The following is an 18,378-nucleotide window of genomic DNA, read 5'->3' as shown; positions in this document are numbered from 1 at the left end:
TTGATATCCATAGTCATTCATTTAACCCCCTCACTGCATAAATTTTTTTATCAAAATAGGTTCAAAAATTGCATATTTTTTATTACATATTTCAAATCTACATATATTTTAGAACTCTTTTAATTTTTTTTTCTATATTTTAGAGCTAAAATATAGAAAAAAAAATTAAAAGAGTTTTTTTTTCGATATGGAATTAGATCATAGAAAAAGGTTGTCAGAATACTGAAATTGAAGAATAATGATATAAAAGGAAAATTTTGAAAATTAATATTGTTTAAATTATGATTTATATTATAAAATACAAAGGTAAAGCATATATTAATGAAAATATTTGCATATCAATTTTGCACCGCTGTTGAACGTTTTCAATAGAAACTGAATTTTCAGATTAATCACTATCTGCAGAGGAATCCGAGAAATTCTCATCAGTTTTGCTTTAACTATCTTCAATACACATAAAATCAGAGTCAGAACTATTATCAGTGTTGGAAATATCGTCAGGAATATAGGTTATATCAGTCGTGAAACGCTTCCTGCCAGACATGTTTGAGCTCTGAAAAGCGCACAAAATGCTACACTACGTATTCTTCTATATTTGGCAGAAATGTGGACAATTAGCACCATCTGTTAGCCCACATCTAAATAAACAATTAAACATCACAGAAAAGTCGAAAGGAAACCTTGAACTTGAAAAGAGCAGGTTGCATAGTTAAATAGATGGCAAAAATTCATCCCAGCGGAAAACGCGGGTTGCGCAAATTTTGCTACTTCTACGTTGCCTGTGGAAATTGTGGGATGTGCAGCGAGAGGGTTAATATCATGGACATGGCAGTGACTGCAAAGAGCATATTTTGTAAGATGGGCAAAAATCAGTTATATCTTGCTTAAAGTGATTTGACTGGAAAAAAAAAAAAAAAGGTGAAGAATATAATTTACAGTAAATGAAAAATAAAAGTTACAGATTTAAAAAATTCATGGCAAAAGTTAGTGCACATGTTTTACAGTAATGATATGCATTTCTGTCAGAAAATCAAGACATGTTTGTTGGTGATCAGCATGTTTGCATGCATTGGTGCACAGCTCATCTGGAATGTTACTGAAATCCTCGGTGATTGCTTTCTTTAAATTATTGATTTTTATCATGGGCATAGCTTTTATACTTAAGGTAGCCCCAGAAGAAGAAATATTCTAGTACCAAATCAGTAAAGCAGCCATTCATTTTATCATAATCTTCCAAATTGATGCTGTGAACAATTCTCATCTAACGTAGTACATACAGCATGAACACAGAGTGGATAATAGGCTGAGACTCTTGCTACCACCATATGTCCTGGGAACCATCTCAATGCTGCATATGTCTTTTTTTGTTTTCTCATGATCACTTGTTTTAGTTTTCTGTTTCTCTTTGTGTTTGAAACATTTTTTTGTTTCATCAACGATTTTGTTCAGGTTAACAGTTATGATCAAGGAAGATCCAAATTTATATATCATCTGCCTTTTAATTTTTCTGTAATTACTGGCAGCCAAGTAAAGATGTACATTTTGCGCATCATGCTTTATAGTTAACTGGTCAGTCATCATTTGCTGCATCAATCACTGATGAACATTTTAAATAAATGCATCCGTAAAAAATTTGCTGGCATTTAACAATAAGCTTTTCTTTATGTACAGAGCTTATCATGATCATTTTTCTTCATTTCCTTTTGCAATCATATTATTTTAAGCATAATATCAGGTTGGCAAGAAAGTAATTTTGGTTCTTTAGTATGAAATAAAACTATTTTTTTCTGTAAGGAAAATAACTTTAATTGGTCAAATATCTTCCCTTCTGTTTGATGACCTTTTGCAATCTTTCTTTTAATTTCATGATTGTCATGGTGGAACACAGTTCTTCTGCAATTTGCCAATTCTGGTTTTTTCTGTAATCACTTTCTCCAATTTCATAAGTTTTTAGCAGTAAACATCAAAGTTGATTGTCTGGTTACTTGAAGCAGCTAAAATATACATCTTTGGAATCCCAACAAATTGACAGCATCTTTTGCTGATGCAATTTAGTTTTCAATATGATTTGTGTTGATTCATTATGCTTGGACTATGATCTTTTTGGATATTATAGATGATACATTTTTCATCACTGTTGATAATTCATTTAAAAAAAGGGTCAATTGCATTACGTTTATTCATTCATTGAGTGAATTTCTTTTAATACATATAGAATTTAAATATTAAGATTCTTATGAGTCCAAGACATCTTATGTGATTTTCAGTTGTTGTGTGGGATAATACATTTAACCTTTTTGCAATCTCTTGCACAGCTATATGATGACTTGATTCCATTATGTCTTTAATTTTGTCATCATCAATAGGTCAGCCAGAAAGTTGGTCATCTTCAAGTGAAAAATCTCCAGAGTGAAATTTTTAAAAATGTTTCTGACACATTCTGTTAAGCAATCAACACCATAAACTTCACATATCTCTTTGTGAGCCTCAGCCACCTGTCTTGCCTTTATGAAAATAAACAAGTAAAATATGTTGAAAATCTTCATTTTTGCATCCTTTCTAAAAATTTACTGTATACTAACAGTTGTAAATAAAAATACATGCAATTTGTTAGTAGTATTAGTAAATAGTAGGAAAATGAACATAATGTTATCTATTTGTGCAAACCAAAATTGTTTTCTTGCCAACCTAATGTAAGTACTTCTGTACCATCCTCTAGATTCTTTTTTGAAATTTTTATCCATATTATTTATTTTTATTATTCACATTTTTATGTGCCTCACATGAAAAACAAAGTTGCTCTCAAGTACATATTAAAATTTTGAGAGAAACATCATAAATAAAGAATGTTTGTAAAGTTCCGCGAATTTTTTTTTTTTTTTTTTTTTTTTTTTTTTTTTTTAAAGATGGGTATAACTTAAAAGTTTACAAATTATTGTAGTTTGTGCGAGATTTCTTCAGTTTTAGTCAAATTGCAAATATTGTCATTCTTCGAAACTTAACTTCGAACATTAGTATTTAAATACCGAAGTTCATATTAATCATCAATAAGCATTTGTATTTGCTTAGAATCTCTGACTTGTTTTCTGTCTTTAACCTTACTCTGTCTTAAATTTTTGCAATTTTTCAGCTCAGGCTATATAACTGTTCTCGAAGAACAATATGCATGTTACAAGTTAACCTTTTTAAAATATTATCTTTGCTGTTTAATTTATATCTTTTTTGTTATAGCAGAGTTGTCTCTTTTGATATGCATAGTGTATATTAATTATGTTTTTATTTTTCAGCTATGGCATTTGTTACATATATTTTAATTGCTGGTTACATACTTGGGTCACAAAACAGGTAATTTCAATATTCTTTTTAACTGCTTCCCTTAAAAATGTTTTTGAAAAAAACTGCAAAAATTTATCACATTTTAAAATTTTATTATTAAATGCAAGGAAACAAAACAAAATATGTAGGTTTTAGGTTGAATTTTAAATTTTTTTTATGGGTGTAAAAGCATTTACTTTTAATATTAGTTTATTATCTCGAGTTATCTCGGGCAAATGAAAAAAAGTTAAATATTAGTCTTAGTATGATAGTTTTTAAAACAAGGGACAACACATAGTGATACCTGACATTCTGTACACTGGTATCTCTTTTCTTACTGGCTTACCTCTGGAATCTCTTTTACGGGAGCAGAGTACACTGTCTTCATTGGATTTGATTTTTTTTCAGTAGCAGGAATAACATCTGGAAAATGTCCACCCTTTCATAATCATTAACTGAAAAATTATGGCTTTTGCTATCTTGCATCATCCCCGTTATTTTACTTTTTTTCAATGCAACTGTCCTTCTTTATACATTACTAATCCATGACGTATACTATACAATAGGAACAACATGTGACCAATCTGGCCAAAAGAACCACGAAACCAACAAAACTTGCCAAACTGCCAATCAAAGCTGAATATTTCCTTTCATCGCCGAAGTCCCGACGAGTCCGGATTACAGACTTTGTACTGTATATACATAATAAGAATTTTTAAAAAAAACATTACCTGTGCATAATGCTTCTAGGATATAATGTGTAAATATATATTAAATTAAAACTAAACAGGCAGAAGTTCACTTGTATTTGTTCACTTGTATTCACATGTATCATGTAACTTATCACGCTGTATCATGTATTGCTGGTTACTATTGAATATTTTTGGGGGGTTTAGATTTGTTCTGTAGGGTAGGAGTTTTTAATTTTCAGGGGTAATGAAAGTATTTGTATTATTAATTCAGTGCCTCAGATAATTTTAATCTTACAAGAACAAATTAAATCTGCCTGCCTGGAAGAAGTGTATTGACATAAGAAGACTTTACCTCCTTTTGACAACATAAGAGTCTGAAGATGATATTGCGGCTTTTTCCATTTTATATCACTCTTGTTATAATTTATATGATAAAAATTAGACTTTGTTCTGATTTATCGACTTTCTTAAAAATTATTTTGAATTTTTAGTTTTTTTTTTTTTTTTATTTAACAAAAAATTCTGTTTACGGCATTTTTAATTTGCAGTACCATTAATTTGTTCAATTTTTACTATTTATTCTCTTACTAATTTTAATTTGATGTATTAAGTTTCAAAAGTACTGATAGCATTTTTCAAATTAATGAATCTGTCTCAAGGGAAATTGTGAAATGGTTAAAGTTTTCTTGTCTTAAATTACCTGTGCATCACTATTCATTTGTTCTTGTAATGCTGTGGCCACATCTTCCAGTGCTATTGCCAAAACTGATTTTCGTCCTGAACCTCATTTTACATCAGATGAATTGGTCTCTTCGAATTTATCTATTTTTTTCTATGGGCCATATGTGGTCTTTAGGTCGGATATTATGCATTTTAATGTCCTGAACTTCCTGATTGCTGTTAAGGCACAGTCACTGTTCTGATAGAAAAGCTTCATGATCCTCGTTTGCCAGAGTCATGATGAAGCACTCAGATAAAACATTATGCATCCTGCTAGTGCTCTGCATTTTTTTCACAGCTATTGGTGCGGTGTGCATGTCACGTCGTAGTAATTTGCATACCTCCACAACAGCAATGTGATCCCTGACAGTGCCATCTATTAGCACATTTTGGAAGTATTTTTTCCTTTGCCAGACAAAATTTCATTGCATCATGATTATTCGGGTAAAATATCAAGTCATTCTGACCAGTAGTTTTAAAGGTAGAGCATTTTGAAATCGTAACTTATCATGCTGTAAAACACTTAATTTTCTGTAAATATCCTTCTTTTTCATGCTTTTGTTCTGCTCAAAAAATCAAGGGGTTGCATAAACTAGGCATCCATACAACTTTAGCACTGTGCCGCAGCCAAATCAGTGAGAGGTTTGAGTAATCAGACAGTACTGGAAAATTAGTTCATACAGCACAGTGCACAAAATGAAGAACAAAAAGTAGCTATTCAAGAGTTATCAGTCAGTGAACCAGTCATTATATTTATAATGGCATGATTTATTGGATTTTGAAGCACATATTTAAAGTTTGCTTGCAGAACTATTTAAAATAAAGTTAGTAATTAATAAAAGAACTGTGCAAGACGTGAAAGCTATTTGTGTTTTTAAAATTAGCATTAAAAAAGTATTTTTAGAAACAGCATTAATTATAGAAACATTAAAATGCATGCACTCCTAGGAATTTTCATAAACATTTGCATCATTATTTTAATCAGTAAAAAATGTTTCTGTTGCCATATGTTATGTACTTTGATAAAGAATGGTTATCTGAAAACACCATCTAACCCCTTGGGGGAGGGGTAAATGATTTCTCTGACTTGTTATAACCAGACTTATGACATAAAAATTGTTTTATCTTGGTAGTTGATGGAAAGTCAGATTTTCCAAAATAGATTTACTTCTTATTGTAGACCCACTGCCTGATTATTAACATTGCATGCATACTTATGTTATGCCTATAAGTTTTTAGGTATTCTTGTCAAATCTTCATGGTAATTTAATTCAGAATTTCACAATTTTTAACTATTAAACCATAATTTAAAGTGTGATTTAAATTAAACCAGGAGAGTTGACAGCTATGCAGAAGAATGTATATTTAACCTTTTCGTGGCGGCGTACTTTTGTTTAAGACACTCGTGCGGGACGGAAAGGAATCTAATGCAGTCACCGTACAGGACAGATTATCTTCTAAAGTAATTTTCGGAAGCACTATTCAAATTATTCCTAAGTTTTAATTGATAAAATCCATCAATACAGTCTAAAATTAATACAACAACACAATAAAGCCTATTTACAGTAAGAAGTAACAAAATTAAAAATGAAGACTGTGGTAAATCTGGAAGCATGGAGAAGTATCACTTTCTAACTCTTACAACAAGTATCACTTTTTAAATATTTAGAAAAAAAATCATCACCCTTATCTGCGTTAGTAAATGGTTCGTTAACCATACGAGGGTATTTTTCCTCTGATAAATAACACCTTCGTGCCGTAATAGACAAGAGGTAAGACTTCCAGAAATAAAAAGAGAAAAAATGGGAATATATATGAAGTCAATGCAAAACTGACTGGGCTGTTTTGTAACCCTGAAAGACTGTATATAGTAGAGGAAAAAATAGAATTAAAAAAGGAATTGAATATAAATCAGACACGCGAATATTTCCATTAGCACACCACGATTTAAAGAGCCCACCTCTGTTTACACTTTCGCTCCCCCCACCCCACCCTCACAACAGTTGATGAGTAAAATACCAAAGTCAGACGGAATATATCAAACTCAAGGTCAGAAACCTAAAACTGTGTTCATTTCAAAAGTAATGGACATAGAATGCATCTAGTGGGCCTTCAGAAAAACGTTCCAGCTTAAAATGCGTATACGCATCACCCATCCTCTGAATGCAATCTCTAGCGATGCGTGGATGGGACACCCGGCTGTAAGAAACGTTCTTAGGGAATGCGTATATGGGACGCCCGTCCTGAAATGGTTAATCCTTCTTAACTCGAAATAATGTTAAAGAAATTATTTTTGTTTTCTTAATACAGATTTAGCCCTGAGCAACTTGGCATGCAAGCAAGTTCTGCATTAGGTTGGTCTCTTGTGGAAATTGCTGTACTATTTTTGGCTCTCTATGTATTAAATGCATCTTCATCTATAAAAGTATTTGATCTGATTGCATTTTGTAGTTACAAATATGTTTGGTAAGTGGTTACTTTCAATTCATCTGTATCTGAGAATTTATAATTAATATTTTATTTCATTATTGAATTATGCAAAATAAAATATGTGTTTCAAAAAATATCAAATGATGTAACTAGTGAAATAATTACAAATATTTCATCATTTATGTCTTCTGATTTATAAATATTTGGACAATTTAAAGAAATAAAAAGTGCAAAACTAAGGAAACTACATGTAAAATTTATAATTTAAGAACCTATAAAACACAGATGGACTCTCAAAAACGTTTTTGAATCGGTATTGTGATACCAGTAGGATAGATTTTTTGGGTTTGTGAAGATAAAGCAATAAATATTTTGATGAATTTAAGTTGCTTTTAGGGACAACACTAGAGTTGTGAGATCTCATGCAATGCATCTACTATTTTCATGTATGGCATTTATTTAATATGATAAAAATAATATGTAAGCATGCTTTTTATTTATTCAGAATGAAACTTGTCTTGTAACACAATGTATTTGTGTCAGAAATTAAGTACAAAAATTGACAAAATATAAACAAAAATATTATCTAAATATATGCAATGAATTGGTCAGATTAAAGGTAAGGTAAAATAACTAATTATAAGTTTCAATAATAAAATTATGCTTTATTTTTGGAATGTCTTAAAAACTATCATTATCCAGAAAATAATCTATTGAAAATATATTTAGTAAAATTCCCAAACAGACACAATATATTTGTGAGGTTCAAGTTACTGTTAAGATATACATCTGAACTGTACTAAATCACAAACATGTCTGGCCACAGATTACAGTGGGGGGGGAAAGATTACACACACACAACAGATTCTGCCCATAAATTGCAGTAAAGTGATAAGTCATAACATACAAGTCTGACCTCAGAATATTTGTAAATTTATGCACAATGAATCTGTAAGATTAGTTAAACCAGATGAAGGATTAATGTTTTCTTTTTTTAAAAAAATGAATCAGTGACCTACCCCTTCATTTCCTGAAACTCCATTCTCTGTGTTGACTATAAGTTACTCCTGTACAAGACCATGTTTTGGCCCAGCATCACCTCTGCCTGTCTCATTTGGGGCTTTCTTGGTGATACACAATTTAAGAGACTACAGACTCTTCAGAATGTCACATTAAGATAGATTACTAAAAGCAGATGGTTTATCAAAAATTCTTCTGTTCACAATGAACTAAATGTTGAACACATTAGTGCATTCACAGCAAGAATAGCTAAAAAAATTCAGTAAGATCAGTCTTGCTAACAAAAAACTATCCCACTCATGGACTGTGATATTACAAATACTCTTAATAGAAAATGGCCTGGTGCAGTTTTGCTGCACCTGAGGTAATATTTTTAATGCACATTAAACAATACTCTTATTATAAATGTAATTTGTTTTTATTTTCTTTAATTTTACACATTTTTGGCCGACTCATTCAAAAGTACTTGATTCCTTTATTAGTTCCGCCCTCATCCAGTGCCTGTTTTGCTTGTAATTGCACTTCCCCTTCCAGCCTCCCATGAACTTGTTCAACCACATATAATCGATTGTATCACCTTCCTGATTACTGGTTACAGCTACTTTTAGTTTTCTAGATTTTCCCTGGATGTCTTACATGACGTTGGACTTACTGATGGATTCTTCTCTTTTACTTCTTACTTCTACCGTTAATTGCTTATCGATTCTCACATACTCATTGTACAATTTGCTTTTATTTTTGTTCCAACTTCACTCTGAAGATATATCTTCATTTGAATGACTTCGTGGCTTGGGAGGTGGCTATTGCCTTTTTCCCTCTCCTCCACACCATCATGTTAACCATAATTCAATATTATGTTCACTTCCCTATGCACTTCTACACAGAGTGGGGCAACTGTCTAGGTGCCTGAGCATGTAACTGAGTTCACTTAAGTCATTAGTGATCTACTGTTTTAAATTCAAATTGGTGTATAATTTATACATTAAAATACTTTAATAAAAGTTATTTTCAGAACTGAAAATGGTAAGTATGAAATTTCTGAAGAGTATTATTCATTTTGCAGATGCGAGTCGAATTTTTTATGCATATTGCTCAACATAAACATAATAAAACATGTAACTTAATTATTGCTAATTTCTTGGACAATAATTTATTAACTATTCTTGGACAAATAATTTTATTACAGTTTTCCATATAATTAAGTCTTTTAAAAAGTTTTATAAGTGATGATATGTATTCTGTTTTTAATTTTATTTACTTTTTTTTTTAAGTATGGTGGCAGCATTATTGGCTTCACTTGGCTTCAAATCTCTTGGGTATTTTGTTGCGCTTGGATACTGTAGCATATCTCTTGGTTTCTTTTTGGTTAGTATTTTGCAATATATATATATATGAAATATATTATAAAGCAATTCAACTTATTGTATCACATTTCCTATATTTATAATACAAAAGAAATTTTAAATAGGTAACTTTTTTTTTTATTGCTTGGCCACTAGTGAGGCTGCTCCTTTTAAACAATATGCATAGCATTATTAAGTTTTTGTTGTGTTTTATTGCTTTATTTTATATAAAACATTTTCCAGAATTTTAAGATGTTTTAATGCATTTTATGCAAAAATTTTACATTTTGTTCAGTTTTTTCAAATTTTTAAAACTTTTAATAAATTGAATAAAGAAAAAAGCTGATCTTATATTCATTCTTTGCATAATATTATATATATAGTGTGCGTAAAGAACAGTTATTTAATGTGAAATTCATAGTGCATAGTCATTAATGCCTGGTAGAAAATTTTAAAGAGAGGGTAAGAGGCCATAAAACTGTGTGTCACATATTAATACTTCATTATTACTTATTAAGGATTCATTTTTGATTTTAAAGCACAAAATTTTTAAATTTTGAATGGTCATTGTGTGGATCTGGCTGGACTGTGGTTTGTGGGCCGTATAGTGGAGTAACAAGTTTAGAGATAATTTCCAAGTGAGGAGGCAGAGAAAATAATTAACGTTGAAAAATTTGATTGCCTGTATTTCTTTGAAAGAAACGTGTTAATATTCATTTGATTATAGAAGCATCATGTCATAATATGTCTGGTATAATAATTCAGTGCATACAGGTGCTTAAAAAGTTTAGTGCATATTTAGTTTTTAAATATGATTAATGCTTATAAATCATATTCGAAGGATGTCTAGTGTATAATATTTACTAGTGTAAGGCCTCTGAGTAAAATACTTTAAAATGCAGATGGTGAGGCAAAAATGAAGCATTTTATTTCTTTGTATGTAAGATTTGCAGAAGCTTGTTTAACAAAATTTTTCATGAAAAAATAAATAAGTCTACTACAAAAATAAAAGCAGAAACTTCTCACTCCCATGCAAAAGCAATATTTATCAAATCATACTTTCATTTTATAGGTGCTCCTTAAATTTATGTACACTAAAAAATCTTGAGTTTAAATAGGTAATTAAATATATAAAATTATCTCCTAAGTGGCATGACTGCCTTTATCTGATCATAAAATTTTTTATCATTTGGCATATATAGTACTTTAAAATATTTTGCTTTCTGTAATAATGCAAATATCATCTTAATAAATGCAAGTTAATGAAAACAGGTCTAAGTAATTATAAAAAATTTACCTAACAGAAACTGTTTACAGGTCTTCATGAACAAATCCAAAAGGCTGTGCTACTCAGAAGGTTAAAATATAGTGTACTTATTACTAGGTGTGCATATGGTTGTAATTAAATTCATACTATGCATTGTGAAAAATATATATATAGTGTACTCATTACTAGGTATGCATATGGTTGTAATTAAATTCATACTATGCATTGTAAGAAATATTTCTCATTTAAAGGCACTGATGGAATTAATGTTTTAATGTGATGCAAAAATAATCTAAGTTATAAATAAAATCATTTAGGTGAGCAAATTTTACTCAACAAGTTATGGAAGCTTTTTTTTTTTTTTTTAATTATTTAAAGCATAACAAGTATTTTTGTAATTTGAATGCCGGGACTGTTTAAAAATTTCTTTTTTTTTTTTTTTTTTAAATATCTTTCATTTGTTTCGTATTTTTCAGCTTTATTTGAAAATATGTTACTAAATATTAGCGAAATGACATTTTCTTTCAGGTATAGTATTGATAATCTTTTTTAAAACTACTTGCTTGTTTTCAAAAAAGTTACTTAAAATGTTTTTGGTTAAAAAAAGGTGAGGGAGTTTATTCAAAAAGTTCTGAAAATGAACTTGTGTCAATATTCAAGCACTTTGATCAGACAGTTTATATTTAATGAAAGTATAAAAGTAATGAGTTATGCAATACTTCATTAGATATCAGTTAACTAAAATTACTTTTTGTGTACTTTGGCATGGATTGAATTAATTTTTCAAGTAAGTATATTTTATTTTGTTTCACTCTTCCTAAGAATTACTTTTAATAGCATTTTCAATGAAATATCACATTTACTTATTCTTTTCTTCTCACTCAATGTACATTTGATAGGATTAAATTCAAAGAATATGGAGGAGTTTTGATAACTTCAGTTGTAAAATAACCACAAGCAAACATTTAGGGTTGTATCTTTAGGATTATTAGCCTGATAGAACTTGAATGTAATGTACATTTTTAGTTCTGTTGCAGATGCTTTCAGGTTTTCATTAAGAATATTTATATATTTATACTGATCCATATAATTTTCTATAAAAGGTAAATTTTCCAACCCAAAGGCAGTGAAACATAACCAAACCATTATACGTTCACCTTTATGCTTAAAAGTAGGAAATAGGTTTTTCAAGTACAGTTCTTCATTTGCCTCACACCAGTTTGTCCATTGGAGTAAATATAATGTTATTTCAGTATGATAAATCTTTTCTTATCATGGATTTCAGGATGAGCCAGGCAAATTTTCATTATTTTCTTGTTGACAAAGAATTTTATTCTTGTCGATTGCCTATATTATCCTTGTACCTTAATGACGTTTTTAAACAGTTGTAGAATTAACTTTTATTGAGAGCTATTCTTCTAAATCGTCTATAAGTTTTATTATGCTAATTTTTAGGTTTTGTTTGAATTTTCATGAGCTAAATCTGATTCCTTTGCATTAGCTTGGAATATGGTCCAGACTTTAGTGCATGTTGAAAAATTCACACAATTTCTATCACTTTAATACATCAAAGTTAGTTAAACACTTTGCATCAAGGATTTTTTGAATGTTGGAAATACTTTTATTATCTTTAAAATCATGAATAGTTAAATTTCAAATAGAATCTGTCACTAATTTGTAGCATCTTACGGTGTTCACTTCAGATATGGAACTGTTAATATATTTTGATAAAAAAAGTAATACTTTCCAAAGGCAGATAAGAGTAATGATGTGTTTGTACTGAAAGCAAGCAAATTTGTATAGGAACATCATCTTTCAAAACATGTCAACAAAACTTTTATGTCTCTGAATTATTATGTGAGTTACTCATTAACACTTTGGAAATGAATTATTTTATTGAGAAGAATGTTTTGATGATATTAATTTTGTAACCAAGCAAGTCTCAGAATAGAGAAGAAAATAATACATTAGGAAAGAATTTGGAGTTGATGTCACAATATTTAGTACAAGATCTATAGAAATCAATTAAAAAAATACAGGTGTCTGAAAACAAATATGAGCCATTGTGAGCTTTTTCAGCTACAAGTACAGAATCCATGCCAGTTCATGAAACTTTAGAACTTTAATTTATCTTCCATATTATGGGAGTGTTTTGCTGATCAACATAGTAATGTAAATTTAAAATAAAAGTAATTTTATTTGTGAATCTTAATAAACATTTAAACATTTTTCAAGTAATTTTATTTCATACCATTAGTGTATATACATGAGTTAACTCTACCTTTTATGAATACTGTTGTCTACATAAAAAATAATAATATGAAATTTAGTTATGCATATTATTGTCCATTTTCTTTGTATGCCTTTAAGTTTATTCACTTGATAATTATCCTTTGCAAATAGTAATACATCTTTTAGCATTTCAGTATTTTTTTTTATTAATGCCATTTTGCATTAAAACAAAGAAAAACAAATGCTGGAAAAGTTAAAAAAGTTGCTAAAAAAAGTTGAAATTCTTTTCCTTTTTATAAGCTTTTATTTAGTTTGTAGAGTCATTAGGTTATTTTGAAGCAGGAGACATGAAAAATGAGCAATGCCCTCACTGGGACTCAAACCTGGACCTCTCGAATATGCACTAAGTGTGCTACCATTACACCATGAAGGCATGTAGAAAGAAGGGAGAAAATGCCTTATATACTCCCCCTTTTAAAGGACAATTGGGTATTAGAGGACCCAGTGTCAAATCCTGGTGGTGAAGAATCGTCATCCACCACTTTTAGTTCCGGTGCCACTGTAGAGTCATTAGCTATTGTAGGCTGGCAATGCGAAAAATGAGCAGTGTCCTCGCTGGAAATTGAACCTGAACCTCTGGAATATGCACCGAGTGTGCTACCGTTACACCACAAAGGTATGCAGAAAGAAGGGAGAAAATGATATGAGTTAATAACTCTTGGTATTTCAGTATGGTTGGAATTTTGTCATAGATCTTTAAACTACTTCCTGGTAACTTACGGAGTTCAAATTTTGCACGCTCACTGTTTGTTGATTACATTGCAGTGTGATGAAGCAATTTTTTTTTAATTCAATATAGAATTTTTTTATTTACTATTTAAACAATTTTCGTATATTTTTGTGTTTAATGAACAAACTAAAGGTATCAGAACCGTCAAAGAGATTAAGAAAATTATTTCCAGATGAAATTTGTATGAAAATTTTAATTTAATTTCTGAATGTTTGATTAATTTTTGAAAATTGCTCAGCTCTTTAATTTGAATAGAAGTTATGAAATTTTCACAGATTTCATAAACACTTCCTCCTCTTTTAAAACAAGAATTCTAAATAAATTACAATCAAAAAAATGTCTTTATATATTAAGCTTTATTTATAATAAATAGGATAATTAATAAACTCAAGATGGAAAAATAATTTATCTTCCAGTTTTATGGAAACTGAAGATTAAATAAATCTCTTTACAAAATTTTTCACAATTTTATACAATGACTAATAAAAGCCTGCAATGTGCTTGATAATAACACAAATAATTACTTATTAGAAAAATGTTTAAGAATTAATTTATTATTCTCATGGACGACCAGTTTTTATTATTCAAGGTATGAAATTATAAATAAATTTTCTAAAGAGAATTAGTACTCCTTTTTTCTTAAAATTATGTGATAAATTATTTTTCTCTTTTTAGTTCATTAATTATTGTATCTGTTGTAAATAAAAATATAATGTAACCTTTTTGTAAATGTATTTTTTTTAAATCTGTTTTTGATATTGTTATTAAAAAGTCAACGTCTATGAGTTTGAAACAATACATACAAGAGAAGCAATTTTTTTTTGTATATATTTTTAACTTTGATTTTTTCCGTTTATTTTTATTTCCCACTCCTCTCCAATGAGAGACAATTTTTAAAAAGCTGTTATTTTATGTAAAGGGTAGTCAATTTCAGCATTATTTAGGAAACTCATTGTGCATATCCAGAAAATATGTTCCCCTCCCTTTGTACAGTGTGTTAATGTTTTACAAAAATTTTAGTAACTGAAAAATGGATTATTTTTATATTATTTGTATTAGAGAAAGGCTCTCAAGGCAATTTATATTATTTCGTTTGGAGCAAGAATTATCTGCTTAAGGGAAGGGATACCACCAAGGAGGACTTCCTAGGGAAAACTAGCACATATTCCTGTTACAAATTGGAAAAATCTAAAAATTCCCAAAGCTGCTAGCCTGTTCACTGGGTTTTGAACCCTAATAAACTACTGCTGGTGGACTAACATATATATACGAGGGTTGGAACTTTAATAGTGGCAACTATTTATTTACAAGGAATACAAAAGTGATTCATGTCACCATGTTTTACAGTCCTTCAATATAGTCACCAGCATTGTGTACAACCCATTTCCAACGATGTGGAAGTCGCAGAATACCTGTAGCAGCGCCTGTTTTGTTGATAGTTTGAATAACCGGTCTACTGCCGCAAGAATCTCAGGAACGAAGTGGAAGCGAGTGCCACGAAGTGGTTCCTTCATCTTAGGAATTAAGTCATAGTCACAAGGGCTTAGATCTGGGGAGTATGGTGGATGGTAAAGCACTTCCCAGCCCCATCACTTGAACAAATCAGTCACAGCTTGCGCTGCATGCGGCCAAGCATTGTCATGCAAAATAAGAGGAGCGTTCTGCAGAAAGTGTCGCCGTTTTTATCTCAAAGCTGGTCGGAGATTGTGCTCCAAAAATGAGCAGTAATACTGCGCAGTGACAGTCTGCTGTGGGGGAACGGTATGTGTTAGGATGACACCATCACAGTCGTACACGAGAATCACCATAACTTTCACATTGCTGGGTTTCAAATGTCGTGGTGACCTGTGATGATGCCATTCGTTTGATTGGCATTTCAGTTCTGGCTGCTACGATCGGACCCAAATCTCATCCAGCGTAATGATACAGTGTAAAAAAGCATCTCCTTCGCGCTCATAGCGCTCCAGGTGGGTTCGGGCAGCATTGTATTGTAGCCATTTCTGCATTTCCGTCAATTGATGTGGAACCCATCGTGAAGCAATTTTTCTCATGGACAGGCGTTCCTTCAGAATGTGCAGCACAGTCGTATGAGCTAATCCTGTTTGTCCGGCTAGCTGACGAATTGTTTGGCAGCGATCACTGTCCATTAGTGCGGCAACAGCTTGCACGTCTGCATCGCTGACACTCGGACAATCTGGCCGCAGCGTGTCTGCCATGTTTTGGTGTCCTTCATTGAATGCTTTCATCCATCTTGCTACGGTTCTGTAAGGCAATGCAGATTCCCCGCAAGCCTCTTGAAGCCCTTGATGACACTGTCGTGCTGTATGATCTCTTGCACATTCAATTTTTATCCAACATCGTTGTTATTGTTTTGAAAACATCCTGACAACACTTACTTTAGACCGCGAGCTAATACAAGGATTCGTTCTTCGCATCATTCCGCGTGCGCGTGACGTAGGCAGGACGAGTCTTTTTGCTGAGAGGTAAGGTAGGTATGTAGTTCACGTGTGGTATACGCGATATTCTTTGGTTTTGTTGCATAGCGTTTTTTCAGCTGTGTTGCCACTATTAAAGTTCCAACCCTCGTATATATAAAGGATTTCTTACAGCTAGCTTTTCTGTTGAGCAGAAATTTTCCTTAATTTAGTACAATAAGACTTGACATAACAGAGAAATCTGTGTGTTATTGCTCTGAATTTTTAAACTATGACTGAAATTGCTTTGTATTTATTATATTTGTTAATATATGTTCCCAATATTTGAAATGCAAAAGTACTTTTTTGTATGCTTTCACTTCCTGTATGTTGCTTACCATAATTCTGACAAACACTTTTAAATACAAATTGTACAAAATGTATGTTGAAACTTTTATAATTGGATTTTTAATGCTTTATTTATTTATTTATTTATTGTGTCAATGTATACATGAGAATCTCTATTTTAAAAATGCAAAATTAAAGAATTTTTTACTGATGAACTGTGTAAATTTTCTAGGTGTCTAATTTTTTCCTTTCTCTGTTTCAGATACGTACATTACGAGTACTTATTTTGCCAAAAACAACATCAGACCATTACTCATCTAGTGGTCGACAAAGTTCATATTTATTATTGGGAATATGTATTATACAACCTATTCTAATGTACATTTTAACTAAACATCTAGTTACTTTTCAAGGAACAAATGAAACAGTGGCATAAAAATAAATTTCATACTGGCTTTTGTGTCAGATTTTTGTATAATAACAGCTACTATATAAAACTGTAATAAAATTGACAATCAAATTACATGCTTTTAACTGTAATCTTTTTCTCACTAAAGTTACATAACACAAAAAAAGTTTCTTTTTTAAAAGATTTATCTGTATTAGTACTGATGCATAATTATTTTTAAGCCAAGCATCTGTGATATCCTTTATTTCATTATGATTGTATGAATTTATCATTATTGCCTATTTGTCATTTTCTTATACTATTGTTTTTATATCATCTGCTTTTCCCCCCTCCTCTTTGTGTTCAAAATATGATCTGTTTAATTCATTCCCAAGGTCTTTTTTTTTTTTTTTTTTTTTTTTTTTTAAATACCTGCTGGAATATCAAATTGTAAAGTTGGCCACCCTAATTAGTTAACTAATGGACCTTTTCTTCAAAAAAATATATCTTCAAAAAAATATTTTCTTCAAAAAACTAAAGCTGTCTACTCTTATAGATTGTTACTTTGAAATAAGAACTTAAAGGTTATTTTTTTATTGCCTGATTAGACTCATAACCATGGGAATAATAGCCATAGTTAAAAGGTCGACTTGCATAAGTTTTTTCTCCGCTTCATTTCTGCAATCTTTTGCCTCATGAAGAGTCTGCAAATGAAGACTGACTTGAACTACAGTGTCAGACAAGGATGGGGAAAAGTAATGTATGGTAATTATGACATGAGTAATGACTGCAAATGAAAAGAAGGACAATGCCTTGAAGTGCCTATTTTTAAGAAACAGCATCTGAGTAAAGCTTCATATGATCCTTCTACCGACTATACATACTCTGTGATAAGTTATTTGCATATTGTCATTAATAAAATAAAAGTGTTGCTATTTTGGGTTTTGCTAAAAAGTGTTTTCTAATTGTATGTAGTTTAAGTTGTTTACAAAATTAACTTTTAAGTATTAAAGTTACAACAAAAAGTAATTTTAGAAAGTGAAAAGAAGCAATGAAGAAGAGCACAAAAATTATTGGGAATTTACTTTGAGTTATTATCAGGTGTCATGTTGAATTAAGTTAAAGTATAATATAATAGTTTTTCCTTTAGAATTTGGAAGTTTGGATTTGAGTAGTGCACAGCTTCTTTGATAGTGGTGCTTAAAATCTGAAAAGTGTTTATATCTAACAAATTTTATAAAGAAAGTTTCTTTTGCACTGATTTGCCCTGTAAAACTTGACCTTTAGATAATAAATAAGCATCTCCATTTCTGTAATAAATGCACAGATATAATTAAGTGAAGATTATTGTAGTATACAAGTTAAAATTTTGACTGAACAAAGCTTTTTTGAGATAAAGCTACAGTGAATTGTAGTTAT

At 30.6% G+C, this 18,378-nt stretch overlaps 1 protein-coding gene across 2 annotated transcripts in view; it reads left to right on the top strand.

Annotated features, from left to right (window-relative positions):
* The window catches only part of Yif1 (Yip1d-interacting factor 1), a 57,021-nt gene extending 39,108 nt beyond the window's left edge, over positions 1–17,913 (top strand). For both annotated transcript variants that reach the window (XM_035364106.2, XM_085810653.1), the window contains exons 7-10: positions 3,288–3,345; positions 7,038–7,193; positions 9,449–9,542; positions 16,834–17,913. In XM_035364106.2, coding sequence (XP_035219997.1) covers positions 3,288–3,345; positions 7,038–7,193; positions 9,449–9,542; positions 16,834–17,007 — 482 coding nt within the window. In that variant the 3' untranslated portion in view covers positions 17,008–17,913. The remainder of the gene's footprint in view (positions 1–3,287; positions 3,346–7,037; positions 7,194–9,448; positions 9,543–16,833) is intronic.
* Positions 17,914–18,378: the final 465 nt, after the last annotated feature.

The sequence above is a fragment of the Stegodyphus dumicola genome, chromosome 2 (genome assembly GCF_044657685.1).
Source record: "Stegodyphus dumicola isolate Sdum_Otavi_A_Nest chromosome 2, ASM4465768v1".
NCBI lineage: Eukaryota > Metazoa > Arthropoda > Arachnida > Araneae > Eresidae > Stegodyphus > Stegodyphus dumicola.
The sequence above is the reverse complement of the archived record's forward strand: the minus strand, read 5'-3'. Positions and strand labels throughout refer to the sequence as shown.